General features: G+C 41.5%; 3 protein-coding genes across 7 annotated transcripts in view; 1 reads left to right on the forward strand and 2 right to left on the reverse strand.

Annotated features, from left to right (window-relative positions):
• Window positions 1-11,076, forward strand: part of MBTD1 (mbt domain containing 1) — a 33,274-nt gene extending 22,198 nt beyond the window's left edge. For all 5 annotated transcript variants that reach the window (XM_071573910.1, XM_071573911.1, XM_071573912.1 and 2 more), the window contains exons 15-16: window positions 214-291; window positions 7,130-11,076. In XM_071573910.1, coding sequence (XP_071430011.1) covers window positions 214-291; window positions 7,130-7,248 — 197 coding nt within the window. In that variant the 3' untranslated portion in view covers window positions 7,249-11,076. The remainder of the gene's footprint in view (window positions 1-213; window positions 292-7,129) is intronic.
• Window positions 11,077-11,639: 563 nt separating this feature from the next.
• On the reverse strand, window positions 11,640-14,226 carry LOC139680635 (nucleoside diphosphate kinase). The gene is made up of 5 exons (XM_071573445.1): window positions 14,124-14,226; window positions 13,763-13,895; window positions 13,111-13,212; window positions 12,286-12,398; window positions 11,640-11,876 (listed from the first exon to the last, which is right to left on the reverse strand). Exons 2-5 carry the CDS (start codon window positions 13,889-13,891, stop codon window positions 11,759-11,761), a joined length of 462 nt encoding a protein of 153 aa, XP_071429546.1. The 5' UTR covers window positions 13,892-13,895; window positions 14,124-14,226; the 3' UTR covers window positions 11,640-11,758.
• Window positions 14,227-15,201: 975 nt separating this feature from the next.
• LOC139680634 (nucleoside diphosphate kinase-like) lies at window positions 15,202-18,959 on the reverse strand. The gene is made up of 5 exons (XM_071573444.1): window positions 18,726-18,959; window positions 18,362-18,494; window positions 17,729-17,830; window positions 16,926-17,038; window positions 15,202-16,593 (listed from the first exon to the last, which is right to left on the reverse strand). The coding sequence occupies exons 2-5, from the start codon at window positions 18,488-18,490 to the stop codon at window positions 16,476-16,478; spliced, it is 462 nt and encodes a 153-aa protein (XP_071429545.1). The 5' UTR covers window positions 18,491-18,494; window positions 18,726-18,959; the 3' UTR covers window positions 15,202-16,475.
• Window positions 18,960-22,492: the final 3,533 nt, after the last annotated feature.

Below are 22,492 nucleotides of genomic sequence, written 5' to 3' on the forward strand. Positions count from 1 at the left end.
AATAATTGGTAATTGTATTTTAGGAACTGTTAGTTGTTTTATGAGATGCTAGTAGTAATAGTAATTTTATGCAAGTTGTCTTTCCACAATAAAGGTATTCTGCCTTTGTTCAGTCACAAAGGAGGAATTCTGTAACTCTGTAGCAGCTTTGACACATTCTGAAGTCTTTTTCCAATATACTAAACATAAATTTGTATTCTTATTTTTTTGCAGCGTCAAGAGATAGCCAGTCCAGTTCATCCAAACAGAAGAAAAAAGCTAAATCACAGCAGTACAAAGGACATAAGAAAAGTGGGTGACAAATTAGTCTTTGCACTTCTCCTGTTGTTTTAAAGTTTGTGGTCTCTCCGAGTCCCTCTTCTATTTGGAAATGTTTGTGTCTAAACAGGTGTTATGCTTAAAGGTGCAGTATGCCATAAAAGGAACTTTTGCATTGAGAATAATGACTTTTATAACTTGTGACAGGGTAGATGTTGCTAATAATAATAATCTATGAGTTGTAGGTGGACAACTGTTACAGTATTTAACTGTTTCAGGTAAGCAGTACATTGTGTAGTTGTACTGCCTTATACAAAATACTCAAGTATCAATACAGTTTTATCTCTGCTCTTTGTAACACAGATGGAGGTATAAGAACCAAGTTACTGGGATGAGAAAGAATGAGGTGTAGAGAATTTCAGTTGTCATCCAGCTGATTCCTTTTTGAAACAAAGAGGTGACTTATTCACTAGGCATTTTATATTAAGCATCTATGTTAATATTGTTACTTTCAGAAACAATAAGCAGTGATGCTGGATGTGACTGTTCTTGTCACAGTAAAATATAATAAGGACATTTTTAAGAATCTGAAGTACTCAAGTTCTTTCCCCAGAAATGGATTCCCTTGGAATCAAGTTATCTTGGTTTATTTAGACTTGTTTCCAAAGTGGTTTTTTGTTGTGTAGAACTAATGTGAGGAGTTAAAGCCTTGTCTTCATGGTAAATTTGTGAATGGGTCTATTAATGCAATTTGGAAGCTTCTTCACCAGTCATTGAGAGAACAACCTTTGCTACACTGATCTTAGGACTTGAAAGGAAGTTGACCAGTGAGTGCCACAGATAAAGCAGGTGTCTGGGAAGTTCTTCAGCCACTTGCTACGTGCCTCAATCATTGCACTGTTGGAGGAAATAACAGTAAAGTCCAGATTCTTTTGAGAACCTTGCAGCAATATTTTTTAAATAAATAAATTCAGGTACTGAAAAAACTTCTGGTTTGAGAATATCCAAGGAAAGCTGTGAGTGCTGTTGCCTTAAGCCAGGGAAAGATGACTCTGTTAATAATTAACTTTGTGTAGGATGTGTTTTTGAATAATTCTGGACTGTCTGAGCAGATTTTGTTTAGCAAGGTATGCTAGACCATCCTGCCCCTTACCTCTTCCCTCTCCTTCCACCTAATACCTCAGAGTTTCTTCCCATCTCCTAAAGTGTGACACAAACACTGGAAAGGGAACTCTTATCTAGTGCCGTAGGAAGGAGATTTATTCTAGTGGAGTTTGTTCTTTGTTTCTCACTAACCTGAAGTAAATGTCAGCTATGGAAGCAAGGAAGAACTTGATAGTTTATTCAATCCTAAGAAATCCTCTTAATCATCAGAAGATGAGAGAACAAGGTCATGAACAGTTAAGAGTTGGCTGCCTCCTACATGGGTTTGTTCTAAGTAGGTTATGGCAACAGAAGTGCTGAGTCACAGGAAATAATACTAAAAAAAAAGTCTGCTCTAGCTTTTTCTTGTTCAGCACTTGTAAATAAAAATTAGAATGTTATTTTGTAAAGGACTTTAGTCATAAAACTGCATAACCCAGCAGTGGTGCTTTTATGGTAACATGTAAAGTAACCACAGATGATTAAGACAAACACAGAGTTTCACGTTAAACTGGATTATTTTTAGCAGAAAAGGGGTTATTTTCACCCATTTTTCTCATGTACTCACAAAACAGCCCAAGATGTCACTGAGTCATTCTGCTGTGTATAATGATGCAGAGTTCTACTGCAGTGTATCCCCTGCTTGCTGAGAGCAGTGGGAGAGAGTAGCACGTGTTCAATGGGAGGGGGAACTGATTGCATTCTAAATGTTTTGGGAATGCCTTTAGGAATACTCGGCAATCGTTCCCAATCCATTTCCAGTAGTGTTTGTTCCAGTGGGTGGGGTTTTGTACTGTGTGCCTGCTGCTCAGAAGGCTGTGCAGGTGAATTCCTGAAGGGTAATTTGCCAGTTTGCTTAGACAATTAATTAGTAATGAAGGATGCAGTATCTCCCTGGATTGTCAGCTTTCTCACAGGTGGATATTTCAGAATAAGGTTATTGAAATGATAATTTGACCTTGATATTTTAAAAGCTGGTGTTCTATAGACACTTTTCTGCCTAATCAAACTCTAAAAGGCTCATCCTGAAGTTGTCTTCTAAGAAGAATATTTAAGTGTGGTGGTGTCTTTAGCATATATGTAATCCAGTTACCTTTTCTCTTCAGGGCTAGGCTTTTGTTTGCTGTTTTCTGACAGTGCTGACAGGACTGAAGTGTGAGCAGCCATAGTTCTGATATGGCTGAAAGCACTGCTGGGTTACAGCAGTGCATGCCTGGAATCGGAGAGAAATTACCTCTGGCACAGAATGGGAGTATCTTAGTGATAAAGGAGGAACATGACAATAGTTTGCATGGAAAATGTTTTCACAGCGTTTTTTCATGAATGCAGTGTTTAATTATTCAAAGGCATTTCAGAAGTTATATTTTCTATGCATTGAAATGCTCATTTATGTTTCTAAGGCACTTAAAAAAATGGGAAACACTTTATAACACATTACAAAGCAAATAAGAGTATGTATTTTTTGCTAGGATTTTGTAGGTGATAAACTTTGTCTGGAGAGGATTATTTCCCCAGAACCATCCTTCTGTCTTTTAGTCAAAGTCACTGAAACAACTGCAGTTTCAAACTGAGCCAAGACATCTTTGAGTGCTCAGCCAGAGGGCTGGGTGTGACCATGCAGTGTAGCTGCAGCACAAGCAACTTACAGCATTTATGTCATTGATAGAGTTTGAAATAAGTGGGTCATGGTGCTAAACAGTGCCCTTGAAGTCCTGTCAGCCAGTCTCTGGAATTCAGGGGCTAAACTGTTTGTCGAGAACAATATTCCAAATAATAACTGAATGGTGCCATATACAGGCCCTTGTTTTCCAGAAGGGGTGAACACGAATCAGAGCGATTTCTCAGGGAACAGTCACAGAGTTACCTGATGCACTTTAACCCAAGCGTTTATTTTAGTTTGACTTGATGTTTAGAGAGGAAGAGACGAGTTGGGAAGAAACCTGTCAGTTTGTCCAGCCCACCCATGGCAGGGGAGGTGCGGAGGAGCTGCTCTGGTGATGACGAGTTGACTCCTCCTCCGTATCGAGCCCTTCCAGCACAGACAGCCCCCGAGGCCTTCCAGCCTCCCAGGACTAGCCAAGAGTTCAGTCCCAGCCTCCAAACAGGTAACTGGTCACAGCAGTCTGTTACTGCAGAGGGAAACCATGGACAGGGTGGGGAGCTGTGCGTGGTCCAGCCTCTCATGTGCTGACTCATCAAATCTTTCTTTTTGCCCTTTTTTTTTCTTTAAATTTTAGTTGGTTTTATTTTTAGTTTTTTTTGTTAGAGAGCTTTTCATTGTCACTGGTGCACCACTTCACTGGATTAATGATAGGAAAGGGTTAAAGCTGGTTTAGAACTTCACAGGAAGGAGACCCATATTGCTGTAGGTTTCTGAGAATCACAGAATCCCAGAGGAGCTCTGCAGAGCTTTAAAATGGAAAAAATTCACTCTATAAAACTGAATAGTAATGTGCATTTGGGAATATTTGATGCACATTACCTTCTGCAGAGAAAGCAATACACAGTAAATAAGGATTTTTGCCTTTGTATCAGAAAAAGACAGTTACATGGGAAAACATCTTCAGAATGTGTTAGTTGAAGTTTTGTGGTTTACTAAGGTAGAAAATATATTTTAAACTGTGTAATCATGCATCTATATGAGTGAGCAGGGAAAAAACTCTTTAAAATTCTTTTCTCAGTAATAATGGGGAAGTAGCTTAAAATTTTCAGCTCTTTTAAGGATGTAATATAATCATAATAATGTTTACATTATTACGTAATAATGTTTATGTAATATAATTAATCTTCAGTTGCAGAAGTTCACTGCAAGGATTTGGTGTTTTTTCTCTTCCCCTAATATCTATTTCAACATAATGTAGCAGGTAAACAAATTATTGCCATCAAATATGTTGTAGCAATACAATCTGTCAGACAAACTGGATGATGCTCTCCTTGCATGACAGTTGCCAGGTTGATAGATTTAGCTTCAGATTTGCTTGATTGCTCCCTTAAACTTGCCTTAGTCTGCATAGGCAGCTGTGTCAGCACTTTTCCTTGCCTGTGGAGTATGTCCATAAATGGCTTGTCCATGTGTTATCCATTAACAGACAGGGGCACAGGAGCCTGCCTGCCACTTTAGACCCTCAGGGCAAATCTTTGCTCTATTCTGCGAATCTTTCAGCACTTCTCAAGGTCTCCTTTAGTTTCACTTCGGCTTTCTACTGGGTGTACATGTCTCTTTTAACAGAGTTGTTGATGCACAAGAGAAACCTTGCTTAGGGGAGAGTGTTCTGGAGTGTTTGTTTCTGCACAGTTGTCCTTCTGTTACTGCAAATCTACACCTAAATTGCATTTGTGTAGTGCAAAGGCACAAGCAGTCTAAATGTTTGTGTCAGTAGATCTCAGAGTTCCTATGAAGAACCTCTGTTCTTTGGTTTCCGATACTCAGTGCTCTCTGGCATCATCCAGGGGGAACTTTCAACAATCTGAGTTTCAATGAGGCCAGACAAAGTTAGTTTTGTTTCTGATATAACCTTGTCATTGCCCAGAGGTGTTTGTGTTGAAATTGAAACCAGCAAGACCACACCTTTTCAGTCTAGGGAGGAGGAGGATGATATAACCCTGATACCCTCTAATAAGTTCAGAACACATCTGACACTGCCCAGAACTCCTTAATTACATGCATATTCCTCAGCATCATCCAGTGGCTGAAGGACAGATGTAGGCACAGTACAGGGGGTGTTTATATGGTTTTGAATGGAAGCAGTGTAAGATTAGTAACAAAAAAATCATCTGCTCTGAAACTTCTTGTCCGTGGGAGATCTCAGTAAAGCTCAAAACCAATTCTTACCCCTTTTGTACTGTCATAAGCACAGGAGAAAGTTTCAGCACTTCATCCTGTTTGTATGAAGTGGTTTTGCTGTATAGCCAAGTCATGGTGTTGCCTTCGTGTGCACAAGTACTTGGCATTTTTCAGTCACCTTAAGTGGTCTTTTAAGCACTGAAATTCAATTATTGGACAGTTTCACTTTGAAAAAGAGCCTAAAGGCAGCCTGGCAGAGGAGGAGACTGTTCCCAGAGACTCACCTGACCTCTGGACCACATTGCTCCATTCTGCCTTGGTATTTGGGGGAGTTGAATGTTGTGGCATCAGACACAGGCTGGTTTTATCTCCAGACAAATCACTGCAACAACTTAGAAAGAGAGTACCATCTGCATCCCCTTTCCTTTACTTGGGTGACTTCCAGTAGCTTCCTTTAATCTTTTCATGAACTTGGTGTGTAGCTGTAACTAAGCTTTTCTCATGGAAGAATGTAGTTAAAAGCTGTATTATAGGGACAAATGAAGCAAAGTGTCATTAAATATCTAAATGTGAGGACTCAGGTTCAGGTTAGTCCGAGACAGTACAAATCATGGTGAGTGCTGTTAGTGCTGTACCTGCAGAGCTTCTGATGGCAGGGAGAGAAGGAGGAGAACGTGCCTGGTGAGTTTCAGTTCTGCTCAGCCTTTCCTTAAGGTGTCAGCAGCATATCCAGGTGACCAATTGTGTGTCTCGTCATTTAGACAGCACTTTGTTGTCCTCCACAGATCAGGAATCTTCATCAAAGCTGGGCATAATACATGGAAAAGGTTCTGAGGGGAAAAAAATGAGGAAGGGATTGTGGGCTGTTTAGGTGGGAGGAGGCATCTATTAAAGAAAGAGATGAGGTCTTGCATTATGCTGCAACTTTTGTCATCTTTTACTATCTTAATTTTCAAATTTTATTTTTATTTAGCACAAGAGCTTGTTTCAACATAGAAGATGACATAGAACATTTATAAAAGAGTAACCAAATGGCTTGTAAGTTATTGCAGGACTACCAGTAGCAGCAGGTTACGGGTTGGGGCTTTTTTCTTTCTTTGCATATTTCTGCATTTCAAGATACATTGATAATGTATATAAGCTTTATATTCAGTAGCTATAAGGTTTAAAACTCATTCATTTGGTCATAGAGAATCATTTATTTTTGTATAATCAACCCTTTAATGTGGGTACTGCACCTTTAATGAAAGTTTACATGCTTTGTTTTCAGTGTTCTTTTCATTGTGCTCATATTTGGGTAATTGTCACTATTCATTAATGAAATTGGAAAAGTAATTGTGTCATTATTGCTATTCATAACATCTTTTTTATGTCTTAGATCTCATTTCTATATTCTTTTGACAAAAGAAAGAAGAGAGAAGATGAAAACTCAAAAATGTTTTGCTTGAATGAAACACCTTCTGGGATGTTAAAATTTTAATGATGGATTGAGGAATCTTTGATATTTTTTTCTTGTCTTACATAAACTGTTTACAGTAACTGGACTAAGTAATGTGAGTTGTAGGTTGGAAGTGACCAGCAGTTCATCTCCTTTTAACTTGCATAAAGGCTAGATAGGAAGTCAAGAGGGAACTAAGTGTTCTGAGCAACAGTCATTATTGCTATTAATCTGTTTAAACCAGGGGTTTAAAATAGTAAATTCTTGGAAAAACCCTGTAGAGAATGTAGTATTGTAAGTGATTTGTTGAAATTAAGGTGTAAGTTCAATTTATGGTCAGAAAGGATCTGCTCTCTATGGGATCCTGAGTGCTAAAGAAGAATTACTAAAATGTAAGAAAATGGGAAATCTGGGGCCTGTTCTGAATTTCAGTAATACTCAGTAAATTTAAGGAAAAGCTGCACTTGAAATTTTATAGCTCTTTAATATGAATTTTTTATTTTTAGTGACTTCATTGCAGCTGAAGGAGGAGTTGCTGGATGGAGAAGAGTACAGCTTCCTTCAGGGAGCGTCCGACCAGGAAAGCAACGGATCCGCCAGTTACTACATCAAGCAGGAACCATGAGGCAGCTCAGAAGAGTGAGAGGCAAAGGAAGTGAGAGGTGATAGGAAAAGAGCCTTTCTCCAAGACTGACTGATTTTGTTCCCACTTGGATGGTGCAGTTTGGGTGACTGTGCCTGGGGCACTTTGCTGACTGTCGATGAGTTAGACTCAGTTCAGAATTTTTTGGAAGGGTGGGGAAACTATTTTAGTGAAAAAGATTTTTCAATTTATTAAAAACAAAAAAAAATGGACACTTTTGTGTTGTATTTGAAGCTTTTGAAAGAATTTTGTAATATTTTCAAGTTCAGATTTATTGTGCATTGTTAACAAGAACTGAAATTCTAATTTTTTGGTAAGATTAAAGTTTAATTAGCGTGGTTGTGGGAAGTGGTTGGAGGAAGATATAGTTGCAAATACAAATGAACTGTCATAACAAATGAACCTTTTTGGTACAAGTTGGGAGACTTTTAAGACTCTTGTGAACTGCACTGGTCACGCCTCTGGTTTTCATTGTGAAAATAAGGCGTTTAAGCCCTAATTTAGAGGCCTCAGTTTTGTGTGGAAGACAGTCCTGTAAAGCTCTACTCAGTGAGTAGCCCCAAGTGCAACGGAGCCATCACCTGAGGAAGATTTTAACTTTTCAAGATGTCTTTATTTAGTTTAAAATACCTTTTTTTATATGAGGTTTTGTTTTTTAATGTTCCTTAGGGTCTGATTCAGTGCCCATTAATATCAGTAGCCTTTTCTCCATCGACTGCAGTGGGCACTGGATTGGGTCTACAAAGCTCTTGTCTGTTCATGAATGTCTGTAGTCTTGGAATGCTTCATCAAATGTTTACAGAACCTTATGCCAAACTGGAACTTCAGGAAATTCCCTCATTTGGATGATTAGTTTTAGCTCTGAATTTCGACTGAAGAAGCAGCTTAGATGGACAGTAACTAAGGACTCCCTTGGTGGTGGGAAGGAGCTTGTGAGTATTCTACTGACTATCTTTTTCCATTCAGAAAGCCCTAGATGTTTCCTTACCATCTTAAATATTTATCTGTGAACATTCAGAGCTGATATTCCACATGGTTTCAGGTGAGCTGAAAGGAGCCGTAATGTTGTGGATAGAAAAACTAATTCAGTCCTGCATAGCCTGCAATATTTATGTCTTGCTGCAATAGTGTAATGTGGGAGTTGAGACTTGAGAGCAGTATAAAATCATATATTGTTTAGTCTATAATTCATAAACTGGATTTGGTTATTGCCTGGAATTCCTGTCTCACATCAGGTATCCCATAAAGCCCCATGTGTTCAACTGTCCAGACTTTTACAAGGCAGTAATCACATACAAGGGTGACAGTGATGACCAGTAAAACACAAAAGTATTTTTGCAGGAGCTCTTAACAATTTGGATTTTATCTTTCCATATTCTTAACCTTTTTACACCTTTGTGAATGATCTGATTCATGGAGTTGAGCAAAGTGGTCAAACAGCCCCTACAGAGCTGTGACTAGAAAAATGTGCATCAAGAGCTTTAGCTTTTACCAGTAAGGTTCATTAAGTAAACTCTCAGGAATTAACTGCATATGTTCTATAAGTGCTTCTGGGTCTTCGCAGGTCCCCTTCAGAGCAGTACAGTGATATCTGACTCTAGACCATAAACTAGGGTTTAAAAAAAAATCCTTCAAAGTAATTAACATCTGTGTTCCTACAACCTAAGAAATGCTTTAAGGATATCAACCCACAGAGCCCCAGGAGACCATTTTTGTATATTGTTGTTTGAGCTTAAAAAGAAAAAAAAAGTGCATAGAAAGTTGAAAACCAGCAATTTGATTATTTTCTAAAATATTGCTCTAACTTTGGGTACATAGTATTGGTGATATGCACAGGTTTACCTCATTCTATGCAAGAGGGGTTAATTATGTAACGTTTTGTATTTACTAATGGAAGTAAAACATGTCCTGTATAGTGTAGGAATGTCTGGAATTCTTTTCTCCCTTACTGGTAAAATTCTTAAGTAGTGACCCCTTCTTAACAACAGCTTCTTCTATTGACAGAATCTGGTAATCAGAATAGAAGTATCTGTAACTTCAGGTGGTAAAGACATTTTAGCTCTCTAAAACAGCCATAAAAAGGACTTTGTCAGGCCTGGTAGACTTCAAATACCTTATCTCAGATTCTGACCCACCCATGATGTTTCTTTTGAACAGTCTGGATTGGAGAAGTAGGATTATAGACCATTGGTAATGACATTTTGAGCCTTGATTATGGTTTTTCTTTCCTCTGTGTTCTCAATTTCCCCTGCTGTAAAATCCAGCTCTGCAAGCTTTGATTGGGTTTGGTAAGTACAGCACTATTGATTTATTTTTTTTTTTTAATGCAGCAACTTGCAGGTTGTCCCAGTCAGCTGGAACAAGGTTCTCACAGTCTTGCTTTCTGTTCTCACCAACAGCTTCTGACTTCAGTAGGAAAACTGTTGCATTCATTTGTGTTTCATGTGGAAGGTCAGGCTGGAGTGAGGTGTGTTGCCAGGTCACTAAATTTGGGCTCCTGAGTACTGCCCAGGCTCATCCCTGATTTCGGAGTTAACAGTCGTCAAATGTCAAGAGGGAAAATTAGTCCTTAGCACTTCCTGTGTTGGAGAAATGTAAGAACCTGTTTCAAAGTCTGTCAGTCTTTATAATATTCTTTTATTCATCAAACACTAAAGTCTGTGAGGTGATGTGTGTTCTTGGGTACCTGTGTGACTTCAGCAGTTGGTGAAGTGTCTTTTGTGTTTCTGAATTCAAAGTATGCCTAAATTGTGTAATTATGTAGTACAGTGACATCTCTCCTAAGCAAACCACATAAGGAGCTGCTTGGAGTCCCTTGTTTAGGGAGAGGCTCAAGGAAGACCTGAGCAAAGTCCTACCACGGCTGTGGGGTGGTCTCAGGAGCCCCCGTGGGCCAGGGGTGTCCATGTGGCAGCTCCCAGGGTTTGCAAAGCATTCCTGTGGCTCTGGGGAGTTTTACCTTGGCTTTAAGCTGTGGTGCTTGGCTGAGAGAGCAGCAAGTGTTGGACACCTGAAACCTCCAATGGGGTCGGACTAGTTTTGGCATTTGGCACAGCAGGTTTTCATGACCATGAGGTAGCACAAGTCCTGTCCCTTACTTGACCGCTGCCCCTTTTGAATTGCTCCAAATTTCTCTGCTGATCTTTGGTTTTTATGTTATTTTATGTACATCTCTTTAACCTGTTCCTTGCTGTGTCTGAGGAAAGCTACAGCAGTTATTGATTCCTTGTTCTACGGATACTAACACGGGTTTCAGTGTTTGTTTGGTTTTTTTATTGTTGTTTTATGTGATGTGAATACCCTCCCGTCAATATCTGTACGATGGTGCTAATATATTTGGTAACAATCCTTTATTGGGAAGGGATTTTAAAAAACTGTGATTTCAGCTGAACTTTTCTTCCTTTTGATTGTTTTCATATTTAAAATGAAAAGCCACAGCCATTTATACATAAAAAGGCATCAGCTTTGGCCCCTGGGAAAATGTTGGGGCGGGAATCAAGATTAAACAAATGGGGTTTTTACATCATTTCTGTATGTATTTGATATATAGATCAATATCTGTACAAATTTAATCTTTTATTTTCTTGGTAATTTGTGTGGTCAATGAGAGAGTATTTAAAGCTTTCTCATGCAATGTACATAACTCAGTGAAGAAGATGCTTTTGGAGAAATTAATGTTACTTTCATTTTTACGAGACTGCAGATTTTCAGCATGGATGTGAAAAGCATTAAAATTATAACTTTGTGTACAAGATGAAAATAATTCACTAAATTTGCCTTTTTTACACAAAATAAAAATGATAAAAAGTCTTTTTCTGAATAGTGGTTGTTTTGTTTAAAATGCACTATTGGGCATATACATAAATCCACTCCAGCTTCTCTCTCTCCCAAGAGAATGCAGATTTAAAAGATAAATATTTTAAGTAACTGGGTATGTTGGTCTGACCACAAATAAACCATGGGAGATGCTGAAGACAAGGTAAAGGTTTTAGTACGAGGAGGTGGCATTAAATAAGCATTCATAGAGAGCAAGCTTTGCACTTGGTCTCATTTCATTTGGTATTAATAGTTGTGTAAGGAGGGAAATTTTGTAGTATCCCATTTTTCTTCTAGCTCAGTTCTGCTGTATTGGAAGCAGCTCCAGCCTCCTCTCAGCTCTCCCTCTGCAAACTGGCTTTGCCACTGCCCTGACTCCAGCAGCCTTCAAAGCAACTGTGCAAGGGACACAACTCCCTGGAGTTTTATTCTGATGTACCTGTACGTGGCATTTCTAGTTACCTATTCCTTCAACAAGAGAGAAGACTGAATGACTGAAGTGACTTATATGCCTATTTGAACACAAGGTTTGTTTTAAGTGAATGCACCACACAGAATTAGGTCACAGCCATTTATTTGACAGTCACTTTCAGCACTAAGATAACCGTGGTTGCTCCCAGGTCAGCAGCTGGAATGAGATGGTGCATTAGAAGGCACAAATCCTTGTGGAAACCCATCACTCATAGATCCAGTCGTGTGCACAAGGCTTGAAGTCGATGAGCTCTGTGGGTTTGAACCACAGGTTGATCTCCTTCTGTGCACTCTCCACGGAGTCACTGCCATGGATGATGTTCCTGGGGAAGGAGACAAACATTGTTCCCTATAAAAATGCACTTTCAGCAGCCTTGTCCATATGCAAAATCTTGGATGAAGCACCTACAGCTGCAAGACTATTTCATGCCAAGTGTTCCAACAGCCCTACTCTAAGAGCTAATTAGTCCTAGCAGGGTCATTAGGGCTACTGTTCTATACCAGCCCCAGCTTGAGGTTATGTGCTGCTCTGAGGAGGAGCTGGATTGCAAACAAAATCACTTTTGTACCTTTTTCTTAAGCAGCAGTTACAGATTGTGACCTACAAATAAAATACCATCAGGGGAGGGTATCCACCACTAATTTTGGCTTTCCAGAATAAAAGACTACCAAACAGTGTTTGTATTGGCAGTTAAATTGGTTTTGATCTTGAATAATGAACTGAGTACAAACCTTCCCACTTGAATGCAGAAGTCACCGCGGATGGTGCCAGGCTTGGAGTCTGCAGGGTTTGTTTCCCCCAGCATTACTCTCCCAGTTTTAACCACATTGAGTCCTTCCCATACCTTAAGGCAAAAAGACAAAATAAATCCTGTTAATCCATGCTTATACAAAATATCAAAGATTAATCTTTTCTTTTGCAAAGTATGTTATCAGTAACAAGGGGCTCTACCACTGGAAAAAAAAAAAACCTTGACCTTGCCTAGATTCTCTCTTAGGCCTGTAAAGGTGAGTGGGGAAAAAACGTATGAACTATAAGTCATTGTAAAAAGGACCATCAACATTGTTACCCCACTGCCAGGGATACTTTGTCAAGCCTCAGAGCTAAGTACGGGGTAAGGCCAACTCCAAAACCTTTCTGCTTTGGTAGGATAAGGACACCTTTGTGAGCTCCACATGCTCCCTAGTTAGGTACACAGTCAAAGCAGGAGCAGCCACTGGAGCAAGTATATTGTTTTGAGGGGAGTGGAAGAAAGCATGACACAAAGGATGGTTTTCTGTGTCCAAGAACCTGACCCTTTTTTGCCCAAACCTGGAGATTTTTGGTGCAGAAGATTTGTTCAAATACATGTAAACCTTTTAATACATATTTTGTATATGCACTTTCCTTCTTGTTAATACGTAGTAATTTTCATTTTTTTGTTTTCTTTTGCCACTATCAGAACTGGCTAGTTTGAAAGTTTTTTGGTAGCAATATCTCTGAATATGTTAAATAATTTACAGAGCAAGACAAATATATTCAAGCAAGTCATCTCCAACTACAATCAAGCTACTTACCATGGCCACAATAGGTCCAGAGTGCATGTATTTAACCAAACCAGGGAAGAAGGGTCGGTCTTTCAGGTCAATGTAATGTTGTTTGAGAAGGTCTTCAGAGGCCTTTAAAAGAGCAGATATAACATTAAATACCCGTTTCTGAATGTCATGTCACGAAAGGTGTTACTGCTGTAAGACTATGGCATTAGTGACTGGACTCACCAGTCATTAATGTTATCAACAGGGCTGCAGTGCCACTGTGGGTATGAATGGAAGCTCCTAATGTGAAATTAAAGTTCACAGCACATTTGTCCTTTGTGACAGTGTCGCTGCTGCGAGCTGTCAATATTATTTCTTTGCATTGCAGTGGCCCTCCGCGATAAGCAGAGCACGGACCGCCCGGGTGCTGTTACCCAACACAACCCTTCAGCCAAGGTCGGGGCAGCTCTCGCTCGGGCTACACCGAACCATGGGAGCACAATGCGCTTCCTTTGGGTTGGGGGAGATGCTGTGCCGGGCAGGAAGCTCGGCCTGGCGCCATCCAGCGCATCCGCCACCAAATTCCCATCCTGACGCAGGAACAGCCGCAAGGGAAGATAAATCTGCGTGTATCCGAATCTCTCTCTGGCAGGGAAGGCGTTTGGGGGGAACGCAACAAGGCAAGGCGACTCACTTGCACGAACTTCATGGCCACCAGTCTGAATCCTTTCTGCTCGAAGCGCTTGATGATCTCCCCGACCAGCCCCCGCTGGACGCCGTCGGGCTTGATGGCGATGAAGGTGCGCTCGGTGTTCCCAGCCATGGCACTGCGGGCGGAGCGGAACCACAATCGGCCTCAAGGTCGCCCGCCATGGCCGCGCCCACGTGGCACCGCGATGGAGGAGCCCCCTCTCCCTGGCCCCGCTCCCGGCCCGGTTGCGTCCCCCGGCCCCGCTCCCGCCGGGGCGGAACGGGATGACCCGCATCGATCCCATCCCACCCCGCACTCCGCCGCGCCCGCACCGCCCGCACCGCGGGTCCCGGCCCGGCCTCACCTCGTCGGAGCTCCCGCAGCCGCTGCCGCCCAAGGAAGAGGAGGAGAAGGAGGAGGAGAAGGAGGGCGGGCGGTGGATCCCCCGCCCCGCGCAGAGGAGGAGCCGCCGGGGGAGCGGCGCTTCGGGGCGGGACCGATGGGGCGAGCGGAGCGCTTGGGAGCGCGGCCGCCCGCGGCCGCCAGAGCGGACCGGGCCAGCGGGACAGAGGGACAGCGGGACAGAGGGACAGCGGCCACTGCCGCTGCTGCTGCCCCTGCTGTGCCCCGCGGCCGAGGCGGAGCCGGCTCTTGGCCGAGCTGCTCCCGCCTGCACCTGTCGCCTTCTCCTCCTCGAAAGCCGCCCCGAGGGTTATTAATTTACAGCCGCACCAACGGGGGCTTTAAGCCTTTAACACGTTGCAGCGAGTGTGGGTGTTTAACTAAGTCATTTTTTCCTAACTGGTGCTGGCGCTGCCGTTTTCAGATGTTCTGCGATCTGGCGGCGGGTGGTGCTGCCAAAGCGTATTTCTCAAAGAAAACCTCGCGGTCCCTGTACTGAGTCCTGACAAGAAGCGGGAAGAGTTGTCACTTTTTATGATGTTTATGATAGTTTGCCCCTTACTAGTTTACAAAGCACTTTTTCTCTTCCTGAGCAAGTTATGGTCATACACGACCCTGCGGATGGGATATTAATGAAAAGCCCTTTGCAGTCCTTGTGCAGTCTCTCACTGATGGGACACTGACAGTGAGTGATGCTGGACCTACTCTGGCACCTCAGGCGTGCGGGATTGTTGCACTTCTCTGGAAGATGCTGACCTCCACCTCCCCCCAGTCTCATCACATTACAAATAGTAATTATCAGCTTCCTGACAAACTCCACACTTCCAGATAACCCACATTTCTCTATTTTGTAGTAAGCAAACCAAGAAAAAGAAATCTCAGGTAACCCTTCAAGCAAAAATGGAATTGGAGACTACTCATCTTGAGCCCAGGTTTGTCACACTTTCCTCCAACAAGCTTTAACTTCAATGTTTATCATCTATTACAGTGAATATTTTCAGAAGAGAAGTTCACAGCCTTACCTATATATTTAGGTAATTTGTTCACTCTCCTTATACTCATTAGTAAGATAAAATACTATAATTAAAATTTCCTTTTAATTCACTTAAGAAACAGCATATGTTGTTTCATTTTGTACCATCTCTCTTTTATGAGCTCCATATCTCCATAAATAAAGTATCATAAGCATTCAGTTCAACATGCATTGAACAGTTCAGGACTTGAATCAAGAACTCACTATAGGAAAAAAATATCGTGAGGTTGGAACAACTAATTCCACGAAAGGCTTGGTCTTAGTGAATAAAATGTTGCAGTAAATAAACACATAGTATCAATCACAACTTGCTGTCAAGAAAGTTCTCAGAGGCCAGTGGTAGAAGCAGAGACCTCTACCGAAACACCCTCAGCATTATTATGACTGTATTTCTTTACATCAGTAAATACACACAAAAGGATAATGCTAAAGTCACTTCTGAAACAACTTATCCAAGGACAGTTTGCTTTGTGGTTCCAACTGCTAAGGAAAGGACACAAATGAGAACAAAGCTAAATTATCAGCTGTTCAGCCAGCAAAGCAAACCACTTACTGCTCTGTGCAGTGCCAGGGGCTGCTGCAGTGAAGTGGCTGAAGGTAGATCTCCCTCATCCATCCTCACATTAATCTTCTTTTCACATAAAAGGGCATTTCAAAAAGCCTGGATGATTAATCTTTCCTTAAAATGCTAAATAAATCCCATGTGGGGGGAAAAAGCAAGTTGAAACAGTGTTAGTGTGGAGGACAGTTGTCATGTTAATCAGAGCTGAGCTCTGTGCAAGGGCACAGAGCATTCTAGGGGAGAAATGGGCTCGTATCTGCAGCTGTTTTGGGCAGGGGGTCACATCTGATACCATGTTCAGTCCTCAGCTTTTGGACATATTAGGAATATACTCACATACCACTATTTGCCCTTTAATATTTGAACACAGTTAACTTCTAACACCAAGCCATTTGCATATTGAATAATTTTTTAGCATTTTTTTTCTATTTAACCAAAATACTTTCTATGGCTATAAAAGTGTTTCAGGAACATATATGTGCTACATGCTCTGTGTTTTAATCTCATATCTCTCAACCTCAGAAGCAGCTTTTTAAAAGTACAGTTCCATCTATAACTTGACAGCTTTTAAATCAAAGCAGCAGCAATCAATGACTCTATTTAACATTCAGAACAGAGCAGTCTCACAGATTTCTGAGGTTTCTACCAGGGCTTTGGAATTGCTAGAGGCTGGCAGCAGCTCACGGGCAGGAGGGACATCAGAAGATGCAGGCTCAGTGTTAGTCATAGATCCACTCATGAGCGCAGCTTCTGTAATCCACCAGTTCTTCAGGGGTGAACCATAAATTGATCTCTGTCTCAGCACTTTCCACAGAATCACTTCCATGAATGATATTCCTAGGAAAATAGAAGGTGGATAAAAAAATAAGAGAATTCTCAAGCTCAAAACAAATCAAGCTTCTTGTTTTGAAGTTGTTTCCATTATGGAGAGGAGCTTTAAGTATCTGTGAAGCAGGAACAGTGTAGGCAGCCCCAGTTTTGCTCCTCATTTTGTCAGTGGGGACAACCATGACTAAATTTCCATCCTTAGATCATAACAATACATGGGCCCAGGGAATGGCAGCTCCATGTGTAAGACACAGAAGGATGGACCACAGTCCCCCCACATATCATGACATAATACTTGACACTTAGTGTCTTCGGATGGCATCAAGAGTTTTATAATATACCTTCCAACTTGAACGCAGAAGTCACCACGAATAGTGCCAGGCTTGGAGTCAAATGGATTAGTTTCCCCCAGCATCACTCTTCCAGTCTTAATCACATTAAGACCTTCCCACACCTTAAAAGAAAAAAAAATCCACTGAGATTATTAAATCTTAGCAGCAGATAAATCATACCTTCCACAAGGACACAGGGCTGTCCATCTCTGTACAGGCACCATTTGAATATTTGTAATAGTGAGACATATTTGATCTTAAATTTTTCAGTCATATTCTTGAAGCATCTGCTGACATTATCCTCTTCTGTACAATCTCTCTTCTCATCCAGGATGGAGAGAGCACAACTTCCATTCTCAATATGGCAAACATCCTTACGAAGCTGTCTGCTCATAGAAGAGCTGCATCTCCAGAACAGCTATTTTACAAATACACTATCAAAGGGGAAAAGAGAAAGTACCTTCTAATGTGAGGTTACTCTAACTTAAGAATATAGTAAAAATATTCCATCCTTTTTCAACTTGCTTAATGCATGGTATTGCATAGTGGGGCTTTGTACAGGTTTACTGTTTTTCAAGGTCCAGATTTGTTTCCCCTTTAACCCTGTCCTCTTTCTCAATATATTGAATAGAAGGAGAGAAAGATTATGAGAAAAGATTTTTTTTTAAAGAGGAGTTAACAGCACATCTTCCTAGCTATAGGATTTTGAATCTAGGTTTTTAGTTCCTTTTAAGAGTAAACTAGAATTCAATCTCATAACAGGTAAGACAATCAAACTGTTTCTGATCTGAGCTTCACTGTCAGGAACTCACCATGGCTACAACAGGTCCCGAGTGCATGTACTGCACCAGGCCATCGTAGAAGGGCCGGTCCTTGAGGTCAATGTAGTGTTCCCTCAGAAGGTCTTCAGAGGCCTGAGTTAAAAACCAGCCAGACAAACAAAAAAAGCTTACTGTAAGAACTTAAGAGCATAGTGAAATCACAGAGATTAAGCACCAGGCACTGGTAATCCGGAAACTTGCACGCATTTAAAAATTCAGCATTTCCAGCATCTTCCTAAGAGCACTTTTGGGCCATATGAATTTAAGCTGTTTGCTTTAACCACAACTGAACTTAAAAAAGTGTCTGTTGCCAGTACAGACAGTTTATGTGACCTGGGATTTGTGGAAGACATTCAGAGTTATTTATTAGCCATAGGATGCACCTGAAATATTCTCTTTAGACTAAGGTCATCAAGCTACTAAAATTAGCATGCTTAGCATGTCTAAAGCATTTAGCCAGAGCTGGGAATTGGAACTTTTCCAAAAACATCCAAAATAAAGCTTCTCAAACTTTCAGGTTTAAGTGTTCCAAAGGCTACATTTTATCATTACAGCATGCTGTTATTTGAAAGCTGCAGTCGATATGAAGAAAATCAGCAGACAAAGCAATTAAGCAGGGCTTACATGTATTAATTTCATGGCCACCAGTTTGAATCCTTTCTGTTCGAAGCGCTTGATGATCTCCCCGACCAGCCCCCGCTGGACGCCGTCGGGCTTGATGGCGATGAAGGTGCGCTCCTCGATGGAAGCCATGGTCCTGAGCAGGGAGGGAAGGAAAGGCGTTATCCGGGGACAATCCCAGCCCTGTGTCGCCTGTCACATCAGCTATCAGTGTTATTAAATCGGCTGTGTCTGGGGATCGGTAATCCACGATCCGCACGCAGGTTTCCACAAGCTCCGCGGGAGTGAGTTTAAAGTATAGAAACAATTAGAGAATATCAAAATCAGCAAATGGGATGGAAGGTAAAGCCCGCCGAGCACCACCTACCTCCCAGCGCCGTGCAAGAAATAAATCAATCCACGCGCAAGAGTTTTCCTGTGGAACCAGCGCGGGCGGAGCTCTCCGAGCCCCGAGCGTGTTCGCACACCTGCGCAGGTGAGGATGCTGCGGGGATGGGGGTCGGGGACACCCTCCGGCTGCCCCACGCCCCGTGTCACCCGCGGGCGGTCCCGGCGGCGCTGGCAGCCCGTGTCACCCGCCGGCGGCCCCGGTGGCTTTGCCGGCGCTTTGTCTGCGCGGGGACCAGCCCGGCTTAGCGCGGCGCCGCCCCCGCGGTTGCCATGGGGCCAGCGCGGCCTCCCGCCTGCAGAGGACGCTGTTCATCCCCCCAAGCCCGCGCATCACCCATCGGGCTCCCCCGCACCTCCGCTGGGATTTGGGATCCCTGTTCCCTGCCCACTGTTACCCAGAGAGTGCCGCTTTCCCTCAAGCCGGGGATGTCAGGATGAGTCTTTCCAGCCTTTCAGGCTTGGGTGCTGGATCCCGATTTTTATTTAGCAAAAGGCACGTAACATTATCTTAATAAAAATCTCCTTCTCATACCGTCCTGTTTTAAATTTTTGCTTTAAAAAAGGTAATTATTTTGTTGATGTAATTTTGCTGTTTAATACTATATCATTGTATTTAATGCTATTATATTGGATTCTGTATTAGCTCTCTGAGTCAAAAGAGACTTCAATAATTTACCACTGAACTGTTTTCCCTTGAGTGTTTTACTCCCTTTCAGAGAATTGAGGATAAAGCATCTGCACGGAAATCCGTGTTTGTCCTGCTCTTGTTTCCCAAACAGGGATGAACTTCCTGGACTCCACTCCCTGGCTCTTCTTGAAAGCAAATTAATGTGAATTTCACTTCCCTCTGGGCAGGACTTTGGTGTTGTTTAACAGGGAGAAGTTCAGCTTTTTGATAGCATGGATTTCCTTATTCAGGATCCCTTATCTTTGCCACAATACATCACATGTCCACGGGTTACTTCTCGTTCTGGTGGGAAACTCCAGATCTGACATCAGCATCTATTCAAACAGTCTGTTTTCTTATAGTCAGGGTGTTTTTCCCAGTTATGACCATACCATAATGGACTCATTTTTCCAAGGTCTTGGATTTAGTAAATGATGTTTAAAAAACCACAGCATTGTACATTTTATCAGGTTCCCCTTGAAGATATTTTGGGCTTAGAATCTCCAGGTATTCTCCTGACAATGTCAATCCATTATATTCTGTTGCTTCAATACCCATTTATTTAAGACATTTCATGCTACTTTAACAAAGTCTAAAGCTGCAATCCTCACTATAGCAAAACAATACTTAGAAAAAAAAGTCTCTAGAAACAGGATGTTTGGAAAAATATTAATTTAAAAGCAGCAGTAAGACATCTATTTACAGCCTTATTGAATTTACGTCATTTAATGATTAAAGCTCAGGACTTGCCCCAAGGTGGGCAAGCACTATTTCCAGCTTTGCTATAGGTCTGCTCTGTGATCTTTGCCAAGTCTTTTAACCTCATTAAATAAGGGTCATCTTTGTCACTTTTGAGATTAATCCATGATTAGCAGAGTGAGTTGTGCATCACATGGTGCTTGAAACACCACAGAACTCAGGCTTCCTCATTATTTTTGCTATATAAATGAGCAGCTTTATTGCTGGTTGCAAATTCTACCAGGATCACTAAATTACATTGAGTTTCACAAGTTTATCTAAAATATGAAGAAGTAGAGAGTCTAGACAAATAATTTCCTAAAATTGGACAGATCGTGGGACAGAAGTAAACACCTTCAAAGTCCTCAGTGAGTGAACTAAATGTAATAATTGCTGAGCTGGAACAGTTTACACATTACTTAAAACCAGCAGAGGTTTTTACAACAGGCCTGAGGCAAAAGACTGGCTGTGAAAGCCTCCAGACTTCAGGAGAATTTAAACATAGTTCCTAGACTGGGTGGTTTGGCCTCAGTTTTACAATGAGTTCAGCTCACAGCCTCTGTCTGGACCACTCAGAACATTCAGGGGTTCTCACTGGGACTCACATTTTGTGCTGTGCCCCTTATAACCAGACTCCTCTCACATGATTTGTTGCTCAAGGACTTACTGCTCTTCACTTAGCTGAATGCTGCTATCATTCATCAGTCTTTTCTTTGATTTCTGTTTTACTTTAAGATATAAAGCACCACAAAATTAAGCCTTTACAAAAACTTCTTCCTCTGGTTAAAGTTCCAGTTAAGCTCTTCTCACCCCAGACCAAGCCAAGGTCTAATTTTCTTCCCTGGTAAATTGCAAATCAAATTACTTTCAAAGTGTTACTCCTAGGGATAGGTAATGTGATTTTTCTTATTCTTTGGAAAACTAACTTCTTTGTTAGTAAGTTCTTTCCCCAAGAATGTAATAGTGTTTTACTCTACTAGTTACCACATACAGCCAGTGCAAAGACAGTCTTATCAGGTTTCTTTGTGCTGTTTCATATGCTTGATTAGTTTGCTAAATTGACAGATCATCAAGGTCCCTTAATCTCCTGGCAAGAAAGTAGAATATAGTTCTATACCTCCTTCAATTTTTAATCCATCCCTGAGTTTTCATCTCACACTGACTCCAAGGTCCACATCATTAAACGTGATCACTGTGGTGAGACTGTCAATAAGATACATTTTTACACCACTTTAACTCCCAGGTAATTTTTCTGCTCTTCATCTTTTCAAAAACTTCATTATTCCACATTAGAGAACCTCCGTATGACTAGAAATAAATCAAATGGCCCCTTTACCTGTACTCATCAGTCTGACTGCAACTGTAGTGGCAACAGCAGCCTGTTCAGGGATGACCCTGCTCTGTCTGGGAAAAAAAACCACATCCACTTTGCTGATAGAAACAGGATAAAAATAGCATATCCTCAGAGACCCCTTTGCTAAAGGCTGTCAGCAGACACCTTGACCCACTTCTGCTGTCTGTCAGAACACACGTCTTTGAGATAATGTGTTTGTGCCTTTTGCCAAGCAGGATGGCAGTGACTATAAACCCTGCACAGGGAAAAGGGTCTCTGCAAGATTCAGGAGGATTGGTGCTTTTATCCTCACAATAATCTGCAGTTGTTTAGAGCTGTGCTCTCCTTATGCAGAGTTACACCTGACCAGTGTGGTGAGGTCCAGGTTAAAAGTCCATGGCAATCAGCTGTGGCCTGTCTGAGAGTGGGATGGAGCTCCCTCTCCACTTGGGCTGTTTGAAGCCTTCCTGCAAGGTTTATTCAGGCTCTGAAAATTAAAAACATAAGTCAATAACCCCTACTCCAAAGGCTCTCAGTGCCTTCCGCAACACAAACCACTGAGGCAAATGGGAAACCGTGTATGACCTTAAGGGAAGGAGAAATCCTGACAGATTCCTTCATCACTCCTGCGTCAGGTGAAGGCTTTAATCTGTGGCAAACACAGGGGAGCTGCAGTTTTCCTCAGTGAACAACTGCTAAAGAGAAAGAGGGGGAAAAATAATATCTTCATAGGAATCTTTTCCAATAATTTAAATGAAAGCTCCTCTCAAGGACATGTATGAAAGTGCACGTTATCTTTTTAAAATTATTTTTTGGCTAAAATGATGGAATTTTTTAAGTTAGAATGAAAAGATAAACAGCTTTTCTTTTGTTGTGTTGTTAAATAAATTTCTATTTTAACTGCCTATGCTTTGGCTGCACTGTGTTAAAACATTAGCTCAGGAGGATGATGCCTAAAGAGAACTCACAAGAAATCAAAAATATGGGACTGAAGTATTTTCTTCTT

Source organism: Pithys albifrons, chromosome 19 (assembly GCF_047495875.1).
Source record: "Pithys albifrons albifrons isolate INPA30051 chromosome 19, PitAlb_v1, whole genome shotgun sequence".
NCBI classification, from domain to species: domain Eukaryota; kingdom Metazoa; phylum Chordata; class Aves; order Passeriformes; family Thamnophilidae; genus Pithys; species Pithys albifrons.

What these genes read in the sequence shown, in the direction of transcription:
- LOC139680635 (XM_071573445.1), bottom strand. Translation starts at nt 13,891, where the DNA reads ATGGCTGGGAACACCGAGCGCACCTTCATCGCCATCAAGCCCGACGGC. An exon ending in TGGCCATGAAGTTCGTGCAA is followed by an intron (nt 13,213 to 13,762) that starts GTGAGTCGCCTT and finishes GCTCTTTTAAAG; the next exon opens with GCCTCTGAAGACCTTCTCAA. An exon ending in TTCTGCATTCAAGTGGGAAG is followed by an intron (nt 11,877 to 12,285) that starts GTTTGTACTCAG and finishes CTCCTTCCCCAG; the next exon opens with GAACATCATCCATGGCAGTG.
- LOC139680634 (XM_071573444.1), bottom strand. Translation starts at nt 18,490, where the DNA reads ATGGCTTCCATCGAGGAGCGCACCTTCATCGCCATCAAGCCCGACGGC. An exon ending in CGGGACCTGTTGTAGCCATG is followed by an intron (nt 17,039 to 17,728) that starts GTGAGTTCCTGA and finishes TTTTCTTTTAAG; the next exon opens with GTGTGGGAAGGTCTTAATGT. An exon ending in TTCTGCGTTCAAGTTGGAAG is followed by an intron (nt 16,594 to 16,925) that starts GTATATTATAAA and finishes CTATTTTCCTAG; the next exon opens with GAATATCATTCATGGAAGTG.